Source organism: Hyla sarda, chromosome 5 (genome assembly GCF_029499605.1).
Source record: "Hyla sarda isolate aHylSar1 chromosome 5, aHylSar1.hap1, whole genome shotgun sequence".
Taxonomy (NCBI): domain Eukaryota; kingdom Metazoa; phylum Chordata; class Amphibia; order Anura; family Hylidae; genus Hyla; species Hyla sarda.
The window spans coordinates 234,784,092-234,808,110 of NC_079193.1; the positions used below are offsets into that span (position 1 = coordinate 234,784,092).

A 24,019-nucleotide genomic window follows, 5' to 3' on the forward strand; every position below is an offset into this window, starting at 1 on the left:
CTCTGAGCAGAGGTTACTCGCCTGGAGGCTCTCTGGCTGTCTTATCCCCTCTATATCGGTCCTGAGGTGCTTGGTGGCTGCTCGGGCTCAGTTGGGCGACTTGGCTCTCCATAGAGTTGAGCGACAGCTGCTGTTTGCCAAGCTTTTATGAGAAAGGCAACAAAGCCCTACCATGTTGGCCAGACGCCTACGTGACCGAGCGGTAGCTCAGTGAAGAACACCAGAAGAGTACTTTAAGGCAGAGGGAGACTATCACCCACCTGATATTTCTTGCCTCTTTGTGGATTACTACACTAATCTTTACTCTCTTCCCTCCCAACTCCCCGTCTGATCCTGTGGAACAAGCAGCTGGTCTTGACTCTTATCTCTCACGATGCGGCCTACCTACACTGTCAGGGTTAGATCGTGAGGTACTCAATGCACCTATCACTGGGGAGGAACTCCTGGAGGTTCTTAAATCCCTTCCTGCTGGTCATTCCCCTGGCCTGGATGGCTTTATGTATCTGTATTTTAAGACTTACTCCTCTAGTCTTATACCTAGACTTATTCCACTTTTTAACTCTTTCATGGGGGAAGTAGGGGAGGGAGGAGATCCCGCAGTCATTTTTGCACTCAATAATCACTTTGATACCCAAACCTGGCAAGGATCCTCACGATTTCTCTGGTTACAGACCTTTGCTCCTTTCTCCCATCTCTTATCCATAAGGATCAGGTTGGGTTCATCCCCTGTCGCCAGCTTGATGACAACACCAGGAGGCGTTAATTCTTAGCTTGGGTGCCGAAAAGGCTTTTGCTACCCTCCAGAAATGTGGTATCACGGGAAATTTTCTAACTGCTCTGCGGGGTCTTTACTCCTCTCCTACTGCCTAAAACTTCTTCACGCTCCTTCTCCAATCTTTCCTATATCTAATGGGACCCGTCAGGGTTGTCCGCTGTCACCCCTGATTTTTGCCTTGTGCATTGAGCCTCTGGCTGCCATGATTAGGAGGGACCCAGATATCACTGGCATCCCCTTACATGATAGGGAATTTAAGATCTGTTTATTTGCTGACGCTCTCCCGTCCTTTACTTTCTCTCCCTAATCTTTATAAAGCTCTTCATGCCTATGGTGTGGTTTCTGGCTACAATGTTAATCTCTCTAAATCGAAAGCACTTCCTCTGAATCTCCCTATGTCTCTCTCCACTCTCCTGCGCTTCAACTACTCTTTTAAGTGGTCTCCCTCTGCTATTAACCCCTTAAGGACCAAGGACGTATGAGTACGCCCTTGGTCCTGCTCCCATGATATAACACGGGGTCCCACGGTGACCCTGCATCATATGACGGCGGGCCCGACGTCATAGTGAAGCCGGGACCCGCCGCTAATAGCGCGCGGCACTGATCGCGGTGCAGCGCGCTATTAACCCTTTAGCCGCGCGCTCAAAGCTGAGCCACCCGGCTAAAAGTGAAAGTAAAAGTGCCCGGCTAGCTCAGGGAGCTGTTCGGGATCGCCGCGGTATAATCGCGGCATCCCGAACAGCTGTACTACAGGAGGAAGGTCTCTTACCTTCCTTCCTGCAGTCCGATCGCCGAATGAATGCTTCAAGCCTGAGACCCAGGCTTGAGCAATCAATCGCCAAAAACACTGATCATTGCATCTCTATGGAGATGCATTGAACAGTGTTAAAGATCAGTAAATGCAATGTTATAGCCCCCTATGGGGGCTATAATATTGCAAAAGAAAAGTGTAAAAAAATCATTAACCCTTTGAATTATCCCTTCCCCTAATAAAAGTTTGAATCACCCGGCATTTCCAATAATTAAAAAAAAACAAACAGTGTAAATAAAAACAAAAATAAACATATGTGGTATCGCCGCGTGCGGAATTAAAAAAATATACCGCTAATTAAACCGCACGGTCAATGGCGTACGCGCAAAAAAATTCCAAAGACCAAAATAGCAAATTTTGGGTCACTTTTTATATCATGAAAAGATGAATAAAAAGCGATCAAAGAGTCAGATCAATGCAAAAATGGTACCGACAAAAACTTCAGATCACGGCGCAAAAATGAACCCTCATAGCGCCCTGAACACGGAAAAATTAAAAAAGTTATAAGGGTCAGAAGATGACAATTTTAAACGTATAAATTTTCCTGCATGTAGTTATGATTTTTTTCTGTAGCAATACAAAATCAAACCTATACAAGTAGGGTATCATTTTAACCGTATGGACCTAGAGAAGATAAGGTGTCATTTTTACCGAAAAATGTACTACGTAGAAAAGGAAGCCCCCAAAATTACAAAATGGCTGTATTTTTTCAATTTTGTCGCACAATGATTTTTTTCCCGTTTCACCGTAGATTTTTGGGTAAAATGACTGATATCATTAAAAAAGTAGAATTGGTGGCGCAAAAAAAAAGCCATAATACAGATTTTTAGGTGCAAAATTTAAAGAGTTATGATTTTTTAAAGGTAAGGAGGAAAAAACGAAAGAGCAAAAACGCCCGGTCCTTAAGGGGTTAAATATTTGGGGGTTCATATTACTTCTCGCTACTCCTCCCTTTACTCTACTAATTATCTCCCCCTCTTTTGGGATCTTCGTGCTCTCCTGGAGAAATGGCGCTCGCAGTATATCTCTTTTTTCGGGCGTATAGTGGCGGTCAAAATGACGATTCTTCCGAAACTGCTCTATTTTTTCGAGACTTTGCCGACTCGCGTACCACGCTCTTTCCAATCGGCTATTTTTCGTTTCATTTGGGATGGGAAGAGGCACAGACTTCTAATGTCGGTTATGATGGCTAGCACGATGATGGTGGGTATGGCGGTCCCAGATGTGACGAAATACTAATGGGCAGCTCACTTACACCATTTAGCGGCATGGTCCTCCTACCATGCATACAGCCGCTGGATGGAGCTGGAGAAGCTTTGGTTGGCTCCTATCCACCCTAATACACTTCTCTGGTCCCCACCGGCGTCAACTATCTCTATATCGCCTCTTCTAGGCCCCATGTCATTCTCTAGATATGTTTGGGGGTACTGCTCCATAACATTTACAATGTTTTCTCCTTCCTCTCCTCTGCGGTATTTGCTTTATCACCCTGAGTTTCCTTCTGGCCGGTCTTCTGCTATGGTGCGTGAATGGGGATCTCAAGGCCTTTTCTGCTGGGCTGACGTAGTGGACCCTCTCTTGTTGGGATCTCCCCTCTTCTGAGCACTTACACTATTTACAGTTGCTGCATTTTTTTGTCCTCAATGACTGGCTCCACTGTGCTCTCTATGCCCACTGGATTTGAAAGGTTGTGCCGTGGCTCCCTAAGGGCGACCCACCATCCCATTGTTATATGGGTCGATGGGAGGGTGTTCTCAACACTACCATCACCCTACCTCAGTGGCGGGTTATCTGGGAAAGAGCCTCTAAGGCATCGATTTGCACTGCCTATAAGGAAACCCAGTATAAACTAATTATGGGCTGGTATCACACTCCGGAACTGTTGAATAGACTGAACCCTGACATTCCTCCCCAATGCTGGCATTGTGGGGATGGGGCTGGGTTCTGTGTTCCATATTTTTTGGTCCTGTCCTCTCCTAGCTGATTACTGGAACACGGTACAGAGATTGATATTTGAGGCTCTGTGTGTGTTGGTCCCTTTAGACCCCCTTATTTACCTCCTTCATCTCTCTCATCCCACTCTTCATGCATATTGCCTTAGCCGCTAAAACCCTTATTGCCAAATGCTGGAAGAGGACCCTACCCCCTCTGAGTCTGACCTGTTAGCCCAAATACGTGAGATCCGTTCTTTAGAATCACTCACGGCCTCTTTAGATAATTCGATCCCCTATTCCTCACCGTCTGGGAACCTTGGGATTGTTTCTCTGATAGACAACCGCCTTGATTTCTCAATCCCACCTTCTCTTTCTTTACCCTTTTCCTTCTTTCTCCCTCCTCCTCCCTTTGCCTCTTGTTGTAGTTGTATGTTTGTCTTTGTGTCCCCACTGTGTGTTTTCCCTCTACACGTCCTCTCCCTGTGTTTGTGGCCCTTAGGGCCTGACTGTCTATACTGGAAGGCACATAGACTTATGCCTGTTTAAGCCTTTTAATGGTTAATGATACTGATTTGTTATGATACCATCAGGGTACTGGGGGCCTTTGTTGGGATTTCTGTGGCTTAATTTGCCTGCCTTGGCCCTCTCATCTGCTGTTTTATTTTTATTTTTTGTTTTTTTTCCTTAATACCATGTCAACTGTTATTGGGTTTCGGCCATTTGTGATGTTATTTGCATGTTCTCTCTTATCTGGATTTGTATCCATGTAAAAATTCCTTAATAAAAATTCCAGTAAAAAAAAACAGTTCGATTGTGATTATAGGTCAAATCACTTTCTCCTCATGGCAATGTGTCTCTAAAAGTGCACTTTAAATGAGAAAAACGCATGATAACTGCACAGTGTGAATTGACTCAACCCACTTTATTTGGTAAAGGAATGGCATACCAAAATAGAGCCTAACTAATGCTTGCTACATCATCTAAAATAGGTAAGCACAGAGCATACACAAGAGCCTCTACTTTATTCTCTAATAATAGCCTATGTTGCACTATATAAGCAAAAAAAGTTCACAGAGTGCTTCTTTAAACATGCAGAACATTATATTCTACTGAAGAATGAGAACACCGGTTATCTAAATATCTGCTACAGAAGGAACCATTGTGCACACTCTAATATCACACATAACCTGAGGGCTTGCTTTTGTCTCTCTCTTCCTTGATAACCACTTAAATATTTTCGATTAAACAGTTCATCGGCATTAATGGGCACACAAGAAGCTTCATTTCAGGAGAATTGAACAATAGTTGCCACACAGCTGCTTGCTGGGGGACAAAGGAGCAGGATATCTTTTGATCGGTTTATTTTTAGGGGACCCTTCTAATAAATGGGGATTTAAGATAGCAGGCAACCTCCATAATATTATATCATATTATATATTAAAATAAAAATACCGTAGGTTAAATAAAATCAAAATAAATAAATACTGTACCTTCCTTAGTAAGATGTAGCAAATAGCTTTTAAGGTCTGTAATATTATGGCTACTGAAAAAATCATAATACTGAAAAACTGTGATTGTTTCTGCAGACAAGTTAAATGACATGTTTTCTGCTTTGTCGAGAATGTGAGCAACCAGCGTTCTGTAAACTGGAAAATAAAGGCTACCATTAGTGATTAATACATAGAACACATTATAACAACACAGATATATAACCATGAAAAGCAGGACATTATGTACACAACCTTAGAACACAAATAGCATCCTTCAATAGATGCATCAAGTTATGGGTAATAAAGTATCCTGACTCACTGGCTGAAACTCTTGTTTTGACTTTTGCAGGAAGAGAAAGGTAAAAAACAAAACACTTGCGCTCAGGATGGGGACCAAATAGCATGTAGACCAAAGGTAAAATAAGATTAACCAACTCACTCCACAGGGTAGGCCAGAGCATAATATACTGAAACCCCCCTCCTCGTCCACCATTCACAGAGAGCTCAGATCTGTGGTCTTGAAGAATCTTCCTATAGCCATCACACAGCTCCTGGACACGTCCATGGTCGGGAGTGACAGATTTATTTAATAATAATATGTGTAAACAGCAATGCGTTACGGGGGGGGGGGGGATGTACACAAGTACCCCCCTTCCTCAGGTTAGTACATACAGTACCAAAAAGAACTATTTATACTCACATATCTCTGCAGCACTTCCAGGAGTCGCATATCCGAGCCCCTCCTCTACCATGCCGGCGTTTGTGCATTCCACCGGACAGGAAGTCTTTACAAATGCAGGCATGTAGAGGAGGGGCTCGGACGTGCGACTCCTGGGAGTGCTGCAGAGATATGCGAGTATAAATAGTTATTTTTGGTACTGTATGTACTAGCCTGAGGAAGGGGGGGTACTTGTGTACATCCCCCCGAAACGCGTTGCCGTTTACACATGTTTTTATGAAATAAATCGGTCACTCCCGACCACGGACATGTCCAGGAGCTTTGTGATTGCTACAGGAAGATTCTTCAAAACCACGGATCTGAGTTCCCCCATGGAGTGAGTTGGTTAATCTTATTTTACCTTTGGTCTACATGCTATTTCGTTCCCATCCTGAGCGCAAATGTTTAGTTTTTTTACCTTTCTCTTCCTGCATTATCTGCCCATATTGAGTCTATACAAGATTTGGGGTTCCACACTGCGCACTCTACTATTTTTAGTGAATCTTTGAGAAGAGGATGTAGAAAAAGGCCATATGTTCCTCCCTTTATCCCTATCATTGCTTGTCTGGCTTTAGGTGTCGCAGGGCACCATTTAATTGTCACTGGGTGGCTCCCCATGTACATCAAGTGAGTCCAGACTTTGTTATTTGTTTGAAACATAATGGATGAGCGCTGTCTTTTTTGTAATTTATTTTCGCTTGTTTTGACTTTTGTAACAGACTCCATCCAGCTGAGGGGTCTTTAGATATGAGAAAATGTTTCAGATACAAGTAACATATCTCTGCATACAAATGTTTTATAGAGGTATTCTGGCATAGCAAGGTACAGCATATTGCTGGGATATGTCACTTGCTGATCAGTGGAGTTCTTACTTTTGGGACCACCACTAGTCACAGGAACAAAGGTGCAAATGCCTTTTAGTGTTTTACCTTAACAGCCCATTCACATGAATGGAGGTGAATTGCAGTACTCACAGTGCTTCGATGACCTTTGTGGTGAGAAATGTATTCTTCATTATGCCAATTGGTGGGGTTACCAGTGGCCAGTCCCTCAACACTTTCCATGTGACAACATATTGATATAATATCTTGTCACCTACTATGGTCAGAACACTCTTTAAAAGACAGGAACATTATTTGGTCACAATGGGTAACTGTATCTGTTCCCTCTGATAAAGAATCTAGGAGTAAAATAACTAGTAGTTTCTTTACTTGTAACTTATATAGACTTAGAATGATAGTTGACAGATAAATATATTTTATTTGAGCTCGACATTTGCATTGCCTCTTCTCTGTCTGCTTTATGTTGATTTCTGAGGAAGAAACACAGATTTATAGAAATGATCACCATAAATACTCTAATACCTGTATGAGAAAGTCCTGGGCTTTCAGAATTCACCATTTGGCTAAAGGATTCATGCAGCTGTTTTACCAATTTTTCAGCACTTATGTGGTACATGTGAAAAGGGGTGGAGCATTTAGTCCAGAAGGATAGAAGTGATGGCATGTCATGAAATCCAGAGATAACTAAGACACAAAAAAGATGCCTATTAGATTTATTGTAAAGCTCAACGTTATTGAAGTTTTCAGAATAATTCAATTGTAATGGCGAAGGTACAGGGAAGTGCAGCCCTAATCTCACCCGCTCCCCTGTCTGTACTTTTCTGACAGAGTGCACAGGGAAGGGAGGTATGGTCAGCAAACAACTAACTGCTGACAACTAACTGGCACATGAGGGTCATAATCAGAACCAGAACCATTGTCTGTAAAACAAGATCAGATATCACTCAGCAGCTTTTGGCAGAAGCTGCACCCAGTGGTGTGGCTATAGGGGTCACAGAGGTGGCAATTGCCATCAGGGCCCTAAGCCAGGGTGGCTCACAGGCTCCATAACCACACTAAGGCTGACTGCTGCTCCCTGACACAGTGTGGCAAGAACTTCTGACTTTTTCTGAGCTCTACTCTCTGTGTGAGGAGGATACCCTGGGTTTCTGGAGGGCAGGAGATGGGGGAGGAATGAAGAGATAGGGGTAGGAGTCTGGGGAGGCAGGCCCCATTGTGTCAGGCAACAGAGTTACAGGTTTCATGTCATCACCAAGTTATCAGGCACTTATTTGGGAGGAGCCCACAGCCAGAAGTCTCCTGAGCAGGTAATAGAAATGTATTATACCTGCTCTACACTGTGACTAAGACATAAACTTACCTGCACACATTATTACACCCTGTTGCAGTCAACAAACAATAGTGACAGGGACCCTGAGTTCAGAACACTGGTCACTTACATCATCTCTTGCATTTCTTTTCCTATATGCCCTTTTTATGAGTTGCAGAGCTTGCTGGTCCTACTAGTTATATGAGCGTGCTCTATAGTCATGACTATGCTGGACAACAGAGTACAGCCACAACAGATTCCCGTAAAAAGATCCAGTAATGCAGCTAAGTTATAGATAGGTCACAGATGACTCTGAAGTTGCACACACACAGGGGGAGAAAGTGCTGCAGACTTTGCTGTTGCACAAGGGACTGTGAAGCTGCACCCCTGGATGCACCATCCTGACTTCAGGCTCCATCTGCTTACTGTATGCTCTCTGAAGGCAGACAATTTCTCTGCAAGACTTGACTACAACATGGACCGAACATCATAGGAGCATCAACTGCTATTATAATTAATGCATGGTGAGATGATTTTCATGACAGCAATAATAGCATAATCTGATCTACAAGCAACGAAAATCTAATGAGAAATAAAAAAAGGGCCAAAACATGACAACACATATACTATGGCAAATGAGCTTTATGAGAAATTTGAAGAATGAAGAGTTCTCATAAGGGAGATTCATATTCCTAGCTGCCTCATTAGGGGGATACGGATTGAACGGTAAACAATATATTAGGTGCACTATTCCTAATAGCTACAGCCTAGTCAACATGTCCTCACTTGTGCTTACCAACCCTTATAATGTATCATTTTGCACAACATTTTTTGCTTAGAAACTATACAATGTTAAAGAGTACCTATCATCAACTACACTTTCCCTAATCCCCTCCCCATCTGTCCCTGACTAACTCTATCCCTGACCTTTTTTTTTTAAATTCAATATCCCCTATAAATACCTTTTTTATTCCATCCTCGGTAGCTCAGTATGGTGCTGTATACGAGCGTAGGAAGTGGGCGGGGCCCGGCAGGCGCAATGTCATGTGATGCCTGGCCGGAGCTCGCTTGCGTCCTTCTTCCTGTATGCAGCGCTCCCTCTTGGGAGTACAGGGGAGGGACGGCAGCTTCTGTGTCTCCTCCTCTCTGTTTGGCTTTACACGTGCCATACAGAGAGGAGGAACGTCTGAGGAATAAGCTGCCGTGCCCTGTAGGGATACGCACACAGCGCTCGCTCCCGCCTGTCTGATTGATAGGTGGTGAGCTGTGCTGAGTCTGTGATTTTGGACTCAACAACCAGGCCGGCATAAGTCTGAAATCACTGAAACAGGGACTCCTAGTGAGATCCCTAGTGGCCAGAGTTTCAAAACAAAATTAGACATGAAAGGAAATTTTTTATTTTTTTTTATAAAATCCAATTGCAAAGTTGATCTATATAGATTAAGCTATAAAATATAAAACATTTCTTTGATGAGAGGTACTCTTTAAGTGAGATTATAAGAACAGAAACAAGTTTGTTAATCAAATCTGAAGCTAGCGCCCATGTGAACTGCAGAGTGCTTGTCCCATGATAGGGTCTATAAAAAAGCCCCAGGCTAGGTTCAGAATTTCTGATGTAAACACCAGTTTGACATTCAATTGTCTATTTTACATTAAGACAGCTCACCATTTTTTGTTTTGTTTTACATGTGACCACAAGAATTGGTTCTACTTCAACTACTTGCGAAAGCATATATAAAAAGGGAATGTTAAAGGAAAATTGTAGTAGTATAGAACTTATCCCCTTTCCTTCGGATAGGGGATACATTATATACCACTACAGTTTTCCTTTAAGCTGGAACAGAATTGGATAATATAGTGTGCATAGGAAAACTGGAAGTGTACTATAAACACAGACTTTTTTGGTGAAACATTTTTTTTTTTAGAAGAATCTATGTTTTTCAACATGGTAGTTAGGCACTATTTTTTTTTTTTTTTTTACCTTTAAAGGCTATGGACACCTTTGCACTTTACTTTTTTATTGTTTGTTTGCTTAGTAAATGCAAAAATTATGCAACTTTCTAAATAGTAATAAAAAAATGTGCACTATTTTGCTTCCGCAGAATCAATGCAACTCCTGTACATAGCTGGTTGTGCTGTTGCTGTTGATCTGCTCTTACAGCATCTTTCTCCCGACTGCTGTTGGCCCTGGGCTAACTTCACCTGCTTTCCCCCTCATTTCTTGCAGTTTCATTGATATAACAGGGAGGAGGAGGAGTCTATAGATGACAAAAAAGAATCTGCTGGGGGCAGATGACACAGCCTATGTACAGAGAGAAGGGTGAAAATCTATGGCAGAATCGGCAGAGGAAGCATTGCGTGATCAAACACAAAGGCAGCAGAATCTTTGGGGGGAACATACACACTAATAAAATCTGCTAGGGTCAGCATCAGGAAAAGGAGACATCTCATGAGCTTTATGCTGCAAACAGACACAAATTTTGCCTGAAAAAAAAACCCACCACAAAAAACACCTTTGATGCAGTTTTTGTGGCATTTTCCTAAAATAACGTCTATTGGAATAAAAAGTGTGTATTAGTAAAAGTATGGCTTTTTTTTTTACAATGCATTGGGAAAGTTTTCACACCTTTTCACATTATGTTTAAAAAAAACCTAATGATATGTTATGTTTATTTTGAGGGTCCAAGTGATTACAATGCAGCATGATTAAGGGGTACGCCCAAAAAAGTCATGCATCTCCTGATTTTAAACAATACAAAAATATTGGATAAAAAAATTGTAACCTGTATGTATATGAATATGATGGAATAAATGAACAAGAAGGAAGATAACCTCTGTGTTCCTTTTTGTATGAATTGCTTTAAATTCCTTGCAATATACTTATCATTATCATAATCTATGCATGCTACATCAGCTAAAACAGGTAAGAACAAGGTCACACAAGATCCTCTACTTTATTTTCCTCTAACCTGTGCTGCAGTATATAAATGCAGCTTTAATTTATGGTGATCACTTTAATTCAAAGTAACCACTATTATAATGCAAACATTCTTTTTTTCCCTTGTTAAAGTGTCCATAGCCTTTAAATATAGTTTACAAAAAGGCTTTCTGAGTATTTCCTCACCTTCTAAAACTGAATTAGTGTTGCCCATGTTCTCTTTACTGATATGTGACAACTGCTGGATTACTTGACTTTGTCGACTCAATTTCTTCTTTAGGTCTCTCAGGACAAACAGCACTTGACTCGAAGTAATAATTTGCTATAAAAATATAAAAAGCTTGTTATAAAATATTTTAGAAAATCTTTATCCAATTTACACATTTCTTCCAGCTTGGGAATATTGATCACACTGCGTCACATGAATAATATTTCCACATGTGTAGTGAGCCATATCACTATAAATAAACCTTTGCCATTCATCAAGACCTTCAATTAGACTAATTTAGTCGTTCTGCTGCTGGAAACACCTATATGAAATGCTTTTGTTTTAAAGGGGTACTCCGCTGCTCCGCGTTTAGAACAAATTGTTCCGAATGCTGGAGCCGGCGCCGGGAGCTTGTGACGTCATAGCCCCGCCAACCTCCATGATGTCACGCCCCGCCCCCTCAATGCAAGTCTATGGGAGGGGGCGTGACAGATGTGTGACATCATGAGGGGGCGAGACTATGATGTCACGAGCTCCCGGAGCCGGCTCCAGTGCTTGGAACAGTTTGTTCCAAACACTGAGCAGCGGAGTACCCCTTTAAGGGCCCTAGTATACAGGTGTATTGGCTTATATTGCCTTGTGTAATAAGACCAGCAATTAGCTAACGAGTTAGCACTCATTCACTTTGTTCCATCCTGTAAACAAAAAACCTTGCTTGTTGGCCGCACATCTTCCTGTGTAATACGGGATGTGGGGGTGAAGAATGATGACATGCTCTTTTAGAGTGTGCATCAGCCCATGTAATAGGGCCCTAAGCAATACAAAGAACATTAGGTAATACATGGTGCCCTTTGAAAGAACCTTTCCACAACGCACAAATGCTTGTAGTCTACCAGACTGAAAGACAGTGGTTCTCTGTTCTAGCTTGTAGCCATGGGTCATATTTGGGACATTCTTTTAACTATCACCATTAGTTTAGAAACCTCATAGAGAAGCCTATTATCTGAAATAACACTATAAAGCCATGCATATTTGTGATATTGTAAGGTGACAGTCACTAATGGCACCCATACAAGTCCACGTATGGACTGTCAAACTGCTTTTCTCACTCTTGCTGATTTGCCAGTGGAAATACCCATTATTTTTTATTAGCTCTGGCAACCAATTCATGAACATTGATGCTCAAAATATGGCAGACATGTCCCATTGTGACATAGAGAGCATAAGGTCTCAAAACTACAAAGGAAATTATCTAAACAGGCCCATGCCATTGTCTATGAGTAAGGACCTTTGCATTTCTAAAGTTTTGAATGTGTTTCTCCAGAGTCTTTTTTACTTTTTATAATTTTTTGGGGGATTTTTAATATGTTTTTTCAATACGGTAAGAAGTTTTAATTGAAACATATGTGCTGGCTTTAAAAGAGGAAAGCCGCACAATACTGGCCACAGGTGACCCGGAAAAACCACCATATACATTGCAGGATTTAGTTTGCTTTGATGATAAAGTAACCTTTACAAAATTAAGCTGGCCATAAGATAGCGGTTCGTTCGTTGCTTCCAAATTCCTATCCAACATACCCGATCCTTCTCCCCCTCCGACATCTGTGATGAAGTTCAATAGGACTTAGGGATGGCTTTCTATTTCCTCTTGTATAACATGATTTGTGAGGGGAGACAAAAAAATGTTTTATGCTTTCCTAACAGTGATTGTCAAGAGATGAGGTTCTGCTGCTCCAAACCCTCAGGTACCTCTAGTGGTTGAGGGCAGGGAGCACAAGTTCCTCTTGGGAATGCTATTTTATTCTAAAAACCGCCATAGAAAACATGGATGCTTCAAAATATAGCTGCTTAGTGACCACGTATTGGCAATTACAAAGGGGTTAGACATTATTAATTTATCACTAACGTTTACCACTCTGATATACAATTAATTGCCTTTGCTTCAAAGAGTGCATTCAACTATATTTGATACAATTCCTTAGTGCTGGTACTCCAAACAGGCTGCTAAACCAGGGGGATTATTGGAATATGCAAATGGCTTAAGAGCAGGAACATAGAATTAAAAAATAGCTAAATAGCTAAAATGACATTAAAAGGGGAAGTTAAAAGGGGAACTCCAGTGGAAAAAAATGTTTTCAAATCAACTAGTGCAAGAAAGTTAAACAGATTTTTAAATCACTTCTATTAAAAAAATTCTTTGTTTTATACAGCAGCTGATAAGTACTGGAAGGCGGCATTTTATCAGGGGATGGCAGCTGAAGCCCAGCAACAACTGGAGGCACACTGGTTAAGATGCTATACAATGCTATAGACTATACCTGGCAGTGCTATCTACTGCTTTATGCACCAATAATGTCACATCCTATAGACTATACATGGTAGTGCCATCTACTGCTATGTACTAGTAATATCGCATCCTATCCTACAAGGTCTGGTGGTGGTGTCTGTAGGGGTAGTAGCTGTCAGTGGATCCAGGCCTAGATCAGCAGTAAACCAAGATAGGCCACTGCATGATATGGGCAAAAAAGGGAGTGCTTCTTTAAGTTCATCTTCTTTCACTCTTGTATTGTTTGCCTTCCATTTTCCACCTCCCTTCTTATGCTTTTGGTTTGTAATTTTGTACTACTAAATTATGTTTTTTTTCAGTGACTGCCATCTTACTACATCTATACAACAGCTAAAATGTCAATCCTATTTTCCATTTTTACTTTACATGACGCTCTCAACAAAATGTAACTGGATATGCTGAACCTTAAATATGTTATCCAGTTACATAGAAAGTGTTGGCCGAAAAGAACCATTGACCTATATTTTGAATACTATGAATAGTCTGTGGCCCGATCTTATATGAGGAATAGCCCTATGTCTATCCCATGCATGCCTAAATTTGCAGCTACCACTTCTACTGGAGGGCAATTCCAGGCATCCACGACTCTCTCAGTAAAATAATACTTCCTCATATTACTGCATAAACTTTTGTCCTCTTGTGGTGTTTGTCTTTTTTTTTTAAACACCGTATTTATCAGGGTATACCACACACCGGCCTATAACACACACCCTCATTTTACCAAGGATATTTGGGTAAAAAAAGTTTTTTACCCAAATATCCATGGTAAAATGAGGGTGCGTGTGTGCGCGTGTATACCCCGATATACCCCCAGGAAAGGCAGCGGGAGAGAGGCCGTTGCTGCCCGCTTCTCTCCCCCTGCCTTTCCTGGGGTCTAGAGCCCTGCTGCCGGCCCTTCTCTTCCCCTGGCTATCGGCGCTGCTGCCCGTTCTGTCCCCCTGACTATCGGTGCCGGCGCCGATAGCCAGGGGGAGAGAAGCGGCGCCGACAGCTAGGGGGAGAGAAGGGGCAGCGGCACCCATTGCCGGCGCCGCTGCCCCGTTGCCTCCCCCTGTTGCCTCCCCCCATCCCCGGTGGCATAATTACCTGGGTCGGGTCCGCGCTGCTGCAGGCCTCCGGCGTGCGTCCCCTGCGTCGTTGCTATGCGCTGCACGGCGCGGCGCATGACGTCAGTGCACTGCGCCGTGCATAGCAACAACGCCGGGGACGCACGCCGGAGGCCTGCAGCAGCGCGGACCCGACCCAGGTAATTATGCCACTGGGGATGGGGGGAGGCAACGGGTGCCGCTGCCCCTTCTCTCCCCCTGGCCGTCGGCGCCACTTCTCTCCCCCTGGCTATCGGCGCCGGCAGTGGGGCGCCGGCACTGATAGTCAGGGGGACAGAACGGGCAGCGGCGCCGATAGCTAGGGGGAGAGAAGGGCCGGCAGCAGGGCTCTAGACCCCAGGAAAGGCAGGGGGAGAGAAGCGGGCAGCGACGGCCTCTCTCCCCCTGCCTTTCCTGGGGGTGTATCGGCGTATAACACGCACATAGACTTTAGGCTAAAAATTTTAAAAATCATAATGCTTTAACCCCTTAAGGACCAAGGACGTACCGGTACGTCCTTGGTCCTGCTCTTCTGATATAACGCGGGGTTACACAGTCATATCACAGCATGCCCGGCGTCATAGTGAAGCCGGGTCCCACCTCTAATAGCGCGCAGCGCCGATCGCGGCTAAAAGTGAAAGTGGCCGGCTAGCTCAGTCGGGCTGTTTGGGATAGCCGCGGCTAATCGCGGCATCCCGAACAGCTTACAGGACAGCGGGAGGGCCCCTTCCTGCCTCCTCGCTGTCCGATCGCCGAATGACTGCTCAGTGCCTGAGATCCAGGCATGAGCAGTCATGCGGCAGAATCGTTGATCACTGGTTTCTTATGAGAAACCAGTGATCAGCATAGGAGATCAGTGTGTGCAGTGTTATAGGTCCCTATGGGACCTATAACACTGCAAAAAAAAAGTGAAAAAAAAAAGTGAATAAAGATCATTTAACTCCTCCCCTATTAAAAGTTTGAATCACCCCCCTTTTCCAATAAAAAAAAAAAAACACAGTGTAAATAAAAAGAAACATATATGGTATCACAGCGTGCGGAAATGTCCGAATTATAAAAATATATTATTAATTAAACCGCTCGGTCAATGGCGTGCGCGCAAAAAAATTCCAAAGTTATAGAGGTCAGAAGATGACAATTTTAAACGTATTAATTTTCCTGCATGTAGTTATGATTTTTTCCAGAAGTCCGACAAAATGAAACCTATATAAGTAGGGTATCATTTTAATCGTATGGACCTACAGAATTAATATCAGGTGTAATTTTTACCGAAAAATGTACTACGTAGAAACGGAAGCCCCCAAAATTTCAAAACAGCGTTTTTTTTAAAATTTTGTCGCACAATGATTTTTTTCCCCATTTCACCGTAGATTTTTGGGCAAAATTACTGACGTCATTACAAAGAAGAATTGGTGGCGCAAAAAATAAGCCATCATATGGATTTTTAGGTGAAAAATTGAAAGAGTTATGATTTTTTAAAGGCAAGGAGCAAAAAACGAAAATGCAAAAACGGAAAAACCCCCGGTCCTTAAGGGGTTAAATGTTGCACCTAAAAATCCACATTATGGCTTATTTTTTGCGCCACCAATATCTACTTTGTAATGACACTAGTCATTTTACCCAAAAATCTATGGCGAAACGGAAAAAAAATCATTGTGCGACAAAATTGAAGAAAAAACGCCATTTTGTAATTTTGGTAGCTTCCATTCCTACGCAGTACATTTTTAGGTAAAAATGACACCTCTTTATTCTGTAGGTCCATACGATTAAAATGATTCCCTACTTATATAGGTTTGATTTTGTCGTACTTCTGGAAAAAATCATAACTACATGCAGGAAAATTTATACGTTTAAAATTGTCATCTTCTGACCTCTATAACTTTATTTGGGCGGTATGAGGGCTCATTTTTTGCGCCGTGATCTGAAGTTTTTAGCGGTATCATTTTTGTATTGATCAGTCTTTTTGATTGCTTGTTATTCCTTTTTTCATTGAACAAAAATACGCAATTTTGGATTTTTTTGAACGAACGCCATTGACCGTGCGGTTCAATTAATGATATATTTTTATAATTCGGACATGAGCGATCACTCATGTCTGCCATTACCGGTGGGTCCTTGGCTGCTGATTGCAGCCGGGACCTGCCCTGCATGACGCAAGCACCATTGAGCTCGCGGTCATGTACAGGACGTAAATGTACATCTTGATGCGTTAAGTCCCACCTCACCAGGATGTACATTTACTTCCTGCGTCGTTAAAGGGGGACTACAATGAAAAACAATTTTTTTAAATCAACTGGTACCAGAAAGTTAAACAGATTTGTAAATTACTTCTATTTAAAAGTCTTAAAGGAGTACTCCGGAGCGCTGGTACTTAAAAAAAAAAAAAAAAAAAAAAGACATTTTCAACGATACCTCATTTGTCAAATTTGGCCCAGTCATTCTCTTGTAATTGCCACCTGTAGCGGTAAGCAGCCATGTCATAATGACTACATTTCCCATGACTCCCTGCGCCAGCTTCCTGTTAGCTGCTGCTCTCTCCCCCTCCTCTCCCCCCCCCCCCCCAGGAAATTATAATAAATTATAATAAAGTAACGCACACAGCTCCTTCCCTTGTGGTTATCTCCTCCCATTATCCCCTTCCCAGCTTATCAGCCCTCTCCATGTGCCCACTAGCCCACTGATCCACCCATCCATGTGCCTACTAGCCCACTGATCAATGTGCCCACTAGCCCACTGATCCACCCATCCATGTGCCCACTAGCCCATGTGCCCACTTGCGCAGTGTTTCCCAACCAGGGTGCCTCCAGCTGTTGCAAAACTACAACTCCCAGCATGCCCAGACAGCCGAAGGCTGTCTGGGCATGCTGGGAGTTGTAGTTTCGCAACAGCTGGAGGCACCCTGGTTGGGATACACTGCACTAGTGGTGTCACAAGAATGCCGCAGCACTACGCAAATAGCGTAGGGCTAACATAGGCAGCGATAGGAGCCTAGCATTAGCCCTACGCTATTTGCGTAGTACTGCGCATGCGCAGAATAAATTAACTTTGGGGGAGTAGCCGACCTCGGGCGAGGAGGCCGGCGCAGCCCGCAGTGACTCATGGGAGCGAAGAGAAATACAGGTCGAGCATCATCAAAAGACTCAGCTTCCGGCCGGAGAGAAAAGCGAGGAGAAGACCGGGAAGAAGACCATATGGAATACGTGAGTATATCAGAATGTTATATAACTTTGCCTCATGCTCCAATTCCCCCATAAAAGGTTAGCTAATCCTTCCAGTTCTTATCAGCTGCTGTATTCTCCAGATTAAGTTATTTTCTTTTTGAATTTCTTTTTAGTCTGACCACAGTGCTCTCTGCTGACACCATGTCAGGAACTGTCAGAGCAGGAGAAGTTTGCTATGGTGATTTGCTGCCCTGCTCTGGACAGTTCCTGACATGGACAGAGGTGTCAGCAGAAAGCACTGAAAAAAAACTCAAAAAGAAAGCATACAGCAGCTGATAAGTACTGGAAGAGTTAAGATTCTTAAATAAAAGTAATTTACAAACCTGTATAACTTTTTGGCACCAGTTGATTTAAAAAATGATTTTCCCACCAAAGTACCCCTTTAAATTGTCTTCCTACCTTTAGGTCCTCTGAGATGGTTATCCCTAAATCTCTGAGTGTATCCCATTATGGACTGTGACTTATTTGTCATTACTTTAGACTAACGTAGAACCTCTTCCTGTGTAAAGACACATGCATCCAATGATTTATTAATCTTCTTCTCTAATGGAGGTCCTTTTCCTTCATTTTCTCCAGTAACAACTGAACAGATGTATTTATTGAGACAGTCAGCTCATCTTTTATCCTCCTCTACATGTCTTCCTTCGTTTTTAATTTATTCTTTGTTTTAATTTCCTTGTTTATTCATTATTATAACTTTCTTTAACTTACGTTATTCTTATAACTTTCTTGACTTCTTTCTGCCTAATTTTATAGATTATATCTCCATTACGCTGTGTTTTTTTTATAATTACTAAATGCTAGCTTTTTTATTATTATTTTGGCTATTGCTGCTGAGTACCATAGTGTTTTTTTCTCCTTTTTTGCTTTTACTGAAAAGCCTAATGCGATTATATTCTGCCCCCAACAAATGCACTATTCTAATTTTACAAAACCACTTTCTTTTTTGTGTGGTGTGACTCAATCACTGTTCTTATATTAAAGGGGTACTCGGGTGCTAAGACATCTTATCCCCTATCCAAAGAATATGGGATAAGATGCCTGATCGCGGGGTACCGCCGCTGGGGACCCCCGTGATCTTCCACGCCGCACCCCGTTAGAATCAGCCCCTGGAGCGTGCTCGCTCCGCGTCTCATTACAGGCGATCACGGGGACGGAGCATAGTGACATCACGGCTACACCCTCGTGTGACATCACGCTCCACCCCCTCAATGCAAGCCTATGGGAGGGGGCATGACAGCTGTCACGTGACATGCAGCGTCACTAGCCGCATGAAGTGTCACTAGAGGCCGTTGGATAGCATAAAAAGGATCAAAAGGTAAACATTATAGTTATCTATCAGAGGATACTGAATTGAATGGAAATCAATGGAATGCCATACAACTTGCGTACATTTTTCAACTGCAGTAACAAAAAAGTATATATAAGTCACCAGACAAAACTGGAGAACCCACATTACATTTTTAGCCAGTGACAAATATGACCAACTGTTTCTGTAACATGAGTAAAATTTTACATCCCTTCACACCTCACCTTAATAAGTTCGGAGCAGTACTGCAGATGCCTGACCAGTGTTATATCTAGGCTCTCATTTCCTGTAGTGAGGGGCAGTGGACTGCTGGCCACACTAGTGCCAACCCCTGTGTCTTCAGTTAATGCCTCGCTGAGGTGTCCCCTGGCTTCTGGATGGTCTGATCTGTAACTGTAAAACAAGCACTTTAACAGCTCAGATCTGTATACAAGATAATGCACATTCATGGATTCTCCCAGTACTAAAAAGCTTGCTTATGATAGTTGTATATAAGGTGTTTTAAAAAAAACAAAAAAAACAGATGAACTAATAATAGTAAGTGCAAGCTAACTGCAATAACAGATAACAGAAATCACATTTGCCCAGTTTATATTAGTCTACTATCATTAGAATTGGAGAAAATACATTTGAAATTGTAACAACATTTTTTCCCATATTGCTAAAAGCTACTGTGTTAGATCAAAGACGTGGACTAGAATAGCAAGGCTTAGGGAGCAAACAAAAACATAGTGAAGGGGGAACCCTGGGGCACCCATAAGTCAGGTCTACAGTGCCGTGTCAGATTGAGTAGAGTAAATATTTATAAGCAATGCTGTCACCAGGAACTCTTCTGTAGTGCCCTATCTTGTATATCTGTTTTAGAGAGCTCAGAAAGTGAAGCTTTATGAAAAGAAAAACTGTTGTTAGTACCACAACCCAATCACAATACTTCACAGGAAGTTCAGATGCTGCAGATATGTTGAGAATTTTGGATGCAGAATCCACACCATAAGTGAGGGCGACACTGTGAGGTTGGTAGACCGATATGAAGATTGCACTACATCACATCTTATGATTATCAATGTGGTCATGATGTGTGTGATGTAACATGACAGTTTTTAAGGCTATGTTCACACGTGAGGGATTCCAAATTGGAATTCCGCTAGAGATTCCACAGCAGATTCCACAGAGTCCCATTATATTCAATGCAATTCTGCTGCGCTGTGCACACGGCGGAATTTCTGTGCCAGATGTTTCAGGGCTTTAGTAACCCCCCCCCCCCCAGAAGAAGGCATGTACCGAAACATACGCAGGGGTTGGTGCTTGTGTAGTTTTCTGGCAGTGTTGTGTCTCTGGGTAACGCTTTGTTGCAGTTTGTGTGTCCCCAGTTTATGTGTATTGCACTTGCATGTATTTTTTGTACTTGGACTATTGTGCAATAGCTTTAACATCTATATTTAACTAGTTTTCAGTGGCAGCAAACAGTACCATCCATGCCACTATTAGCATTTTGCTGTTTTGTGATATGTGTTGCCTTGCTCACAATGTGGGTGCACTTTCATCTGTTGCTAACGTTTGTCCTTTCCCAATTTTTAAAACATCATAGATTTCTAAACTTTTTTTTTTGTCTTGACTAATATAATTAATTGATAGTATCACCTATATCTTGATCAATTATTATGTATATATTATATTATGCAATGTTTTTTTATAGGTGGATTTTTGCTAGCAGTTGGAGCCGGAGATACCCAAACATGGTCTCATCGGCTCTCCCATGGAAATACATGGAGGGGATGTTTCGGCCAGTGCGGGGGATCGACAAGCTCCATCCCTGGAGAGAGCTGGGCTGCCATACAAGAGACCATGGGGGTCCCAGCGGTCAGACCTCCCACGGGTAGACACTTATCCTTTGGATAGGGAATACATTTTTCGGTCTAGTGAAGAAAACTGTTCCCTGAAGAGAAATGTGTCCAAGCAGCTGATGAGAAATGCCGAGTCAGCAAAGCCACTGTGATTAGCTGAGATGCGCACCCCGCCCCATACTATTGGTTGGTGGGGGAGGTGTGCAGCCTCACTCTGCTCAGTATTTTGCAGCACATTCCTGGACACATTTCACTACATCCCAATCTCCATGCTTTATGAGAGTGGAGAGATTGGGGTAGAGATGCGGGGATCCTGGGCACATTTCTCTACACCTGCTTCTCCCCCCTGACCCCGCTCTCACAACGGGATGTACACTATTCCTTCCCACTGTGAGAGCGGAGAGGTCGGGGTAGAGAGGACACCCTGATGAGGGGATCGTGAGTACAGATCTCTGTTGCTTTCACTACATTCTCTGCTATGGGCACAGGGAGCTCAGGTGCTGCTTTCACTATAATCTATACTCCACATTTCACAGCGATGCTCTGCTGCCGATAGGCTGCTTTCATTTCAATCTTCGCTCTGGGCATATTCTTTCCTGCTGAGTAGCAGAGATCTCGGTGGCATTTACCAGCGCTGTCGCGGGATCTTGGGAACATTTCAAAGCACTGCTCTGCTCACATATTTTTACAAACCCCGCTGCTCCTCTCCTATGTCCACAAGAAATGTGCAGCACTGTGAAATGTTCCCCGAGGCAGCTATATGAAATGTGCCCCAAGATCCCCTGAGGCAGCTATGTGAAATCTGCCCAGAGTGGAGCCTGTCAGCAGTGGAGCAATGCTGTGAAATGTGGAGCATAATTGTAAGGAAAGCAGCGGTGATCTTTATTTGTGATCCCCGCATCAGGGTGTAGTGAAATGTGTCCTCTCTATTACGATCTCTCATCATGGAGATAGTTGGTCACATCCCGCTGTGTGAGAGTGGAGAGTGGAGATTACGAAATACTAAGCTGAGCATGGCTGCACCCCCCCTGAACAACCAATAGTATACAGCGGGTGTGCGCGTCTCAGCCAATCAGAGTGGCTTTACTGACTCAGTTTTTCTCATCAGCTGCTTGGACACATTTCTCTTCAGGGAACCATTTTCTTCACTACACCAGCACCACAGTACTCCATTAATGTAAGTCAATTAATTCCTGTAATTCTGCACTTAACAATGAAGTTTAAACTTTCAACAAGACATTGGGGGGAATTTGCAACTTCATAAGGTTTATTTAAAGCACTGTAAAGGGCACTTCATCAGGCAATGTGCATCAAAACACAGGCAATGTGCATCAGGCACATTGCCTGATGAAGTGCCCTTTACGGGCAAGAAACGCATTGTTTGTTGTGCTTTAAATAAACCTTATGAAGTGAACTTACAAATACAGCCACCTTCTTTCAACTGCAACTGCGCCTGGTGAAGATCCACTTTTATTTCTGTCTTTTTGTTGCTAATATAAACCAGTGAGCGAGGACCTGACCGGAGGATCTGGGCTGCATACAGAGATTGGCTGTCAATACGCTACATGGTTTTGTGCCCTCAGTGCAACACCCTTTGGTAAGTGTAAGTCTTTTACATCTGCCAAATATCTTACAGTACTGCACTAGGGGTGTGTGTGCATTTTTCTCTTTTTTCTCTCTGCTATATTGGGGGGAATTTATCAATGTTGGTGTGGGTGAAGTGGTTTTCTACACGGTGTGAAGTTGTGTTTTTTTGGTGTTCCAAATTGATCAAAAAGGTGGACCCAGTAATAAATTTGGTGCAAGTCTACACACTTTACCAAACTCAGGCAAAATTGTTGCTCAAAGCACTTTTTCTAAGCAAGGAAACTGATGTAGACTTGCACTAAAAGGTCCTACATTGCTTAAAAATGTGCAGTTCTCAAATACATTACTACTGTAAATCACAGCTGCAAATTTGTTCTACTTCAGCACTTTTTCAGCATCACTTACAGCTACACTATGTAAAAAGGTGTAACATTTTTGTGCCATGGGGTATGATCCCATTGCATTCCTGCTCCCGTTATTCGCATCTGACGGTATCCACCCAAAAATGAGATGCCGATGTACACTGTTAAAAGGAGCAAATAAATTAGCAAAGATTTCTAAAATTCTGTTTTCACTTTGTCATTATGGTGTATTGAGTGCAGAATAATGGGGGATTTTTTTTTTTTTTTTTTTAGTTTGAGCACCAGTTTGCAACAGAACAAAAAGTGATTAAAGTAATCTGGGGCTAATACCTGACTACTGGGGGTAGGGGGGGTGGGCTACCTGGCTAATGATAGGGACTGACGACTGGGGGGAGGGGCTACCTGCCAACTGGGGAGAACTACCAGCCTTCTGGGGGGGGGGGCTACCTGCTGACTGTGGGACCTACCTACCTAATTGGGGAACACTGTGAAAGACATGCTTAATGGGAAACCTATCTACCTATTGGGGAACCTATTTACCTACCCAATTTTACTTTGGAGCACCAAGAGGAGCATTTGGAGGCTGTGATGGGGAGAGGGAAGGTGCTGTAGCGAGGAGGCTAAGATGTTTGTGCAGCAAATTCTGCAGGATCGTGTAATGCTAGTTTGGGCCAGATGGAAAAGAAAAGAGACCCATATCAGAGAAGACCTGACTACAGACTCAGGTAAGTGGACCTTTTCTCAAAGTTTGAGGAGTATGTGGCTGAACTATATTAGAAAGAACGGGGGGGGGGGGGTTCTGCACGAGAACTGGTATAGGTTTAAGGGTTAGACAAGAAAGATGTATATACTGTTCTCTAGTGTAGTCCATGTATGTATTATATATAGAAACTGAAATATGAGTGAGTGAGTAATAACAGAGCAATGGCTCTGTCTGGTTAGCTTTTGCTTTTTGTAATCATGTAATAAAGATTATTATATTTCCTAAATACTTGGGTGTGTGCTTTATGGTGTATTTCTTTTTCTTGTTGCTTTTTGAGTATAATGGTAGCACCCCTGTGTAAATAAATTATTGGGCTGAGCCTGCTTACTGTCTTTTGTACCGAAAAGTTTGGAAAGCTCTGATTTGGGGGCATACTGGTTTAAATGGGATCCCTACCTGCCTACCTGATGGGGTAATATCTATCTGGGGGCCTGTCTACCTACTGGGGAGCTCTACATAATGGGGGTCATATCTAT

General features: G+C 42.7%; 1 protein-coding gene across 4 annotated transcripts in view; it reads right to left on the bottom strand.

The window, feature by feature from the left end:
• RIPOR2 (RHO family interacting cell polarization regulator 2) overlaps nucleotides 1–24,019 on the bottom strand; it is a 195,522-nt gene that overhangs the window by 19,905 nt on the left and 151,598 nt on the right. For all 4 annotated transcript variants that reach the window (XM_056521323.1, XM_056521321.1, XM_056521324.1 and 1 more), the window contains 4 exons: nucleotides 19,212–19,380; nucleotides 11,004–11,139; nucleotides 7,093–7,254; nucleotides 5,011–5,166 (listed from right to left, as the gene is read on the bottom strand). In XM_056521323.1, the coding sequence (XP_056377298.1) occupies nucleotides 5,011–5,166; nucleotides 7,093–7,254; nucleotides 11,004–11,139; nucleotides 19,212–19,380 (623 nt within the window). The remainder of the gene's footprint in view (nucleotides 1–5,010; nucleotides 5,167–7,092; nucleotides 7,255–11,003; nucleotides 11,140–19,211; nucleotides 19,381–24,019) is intronic.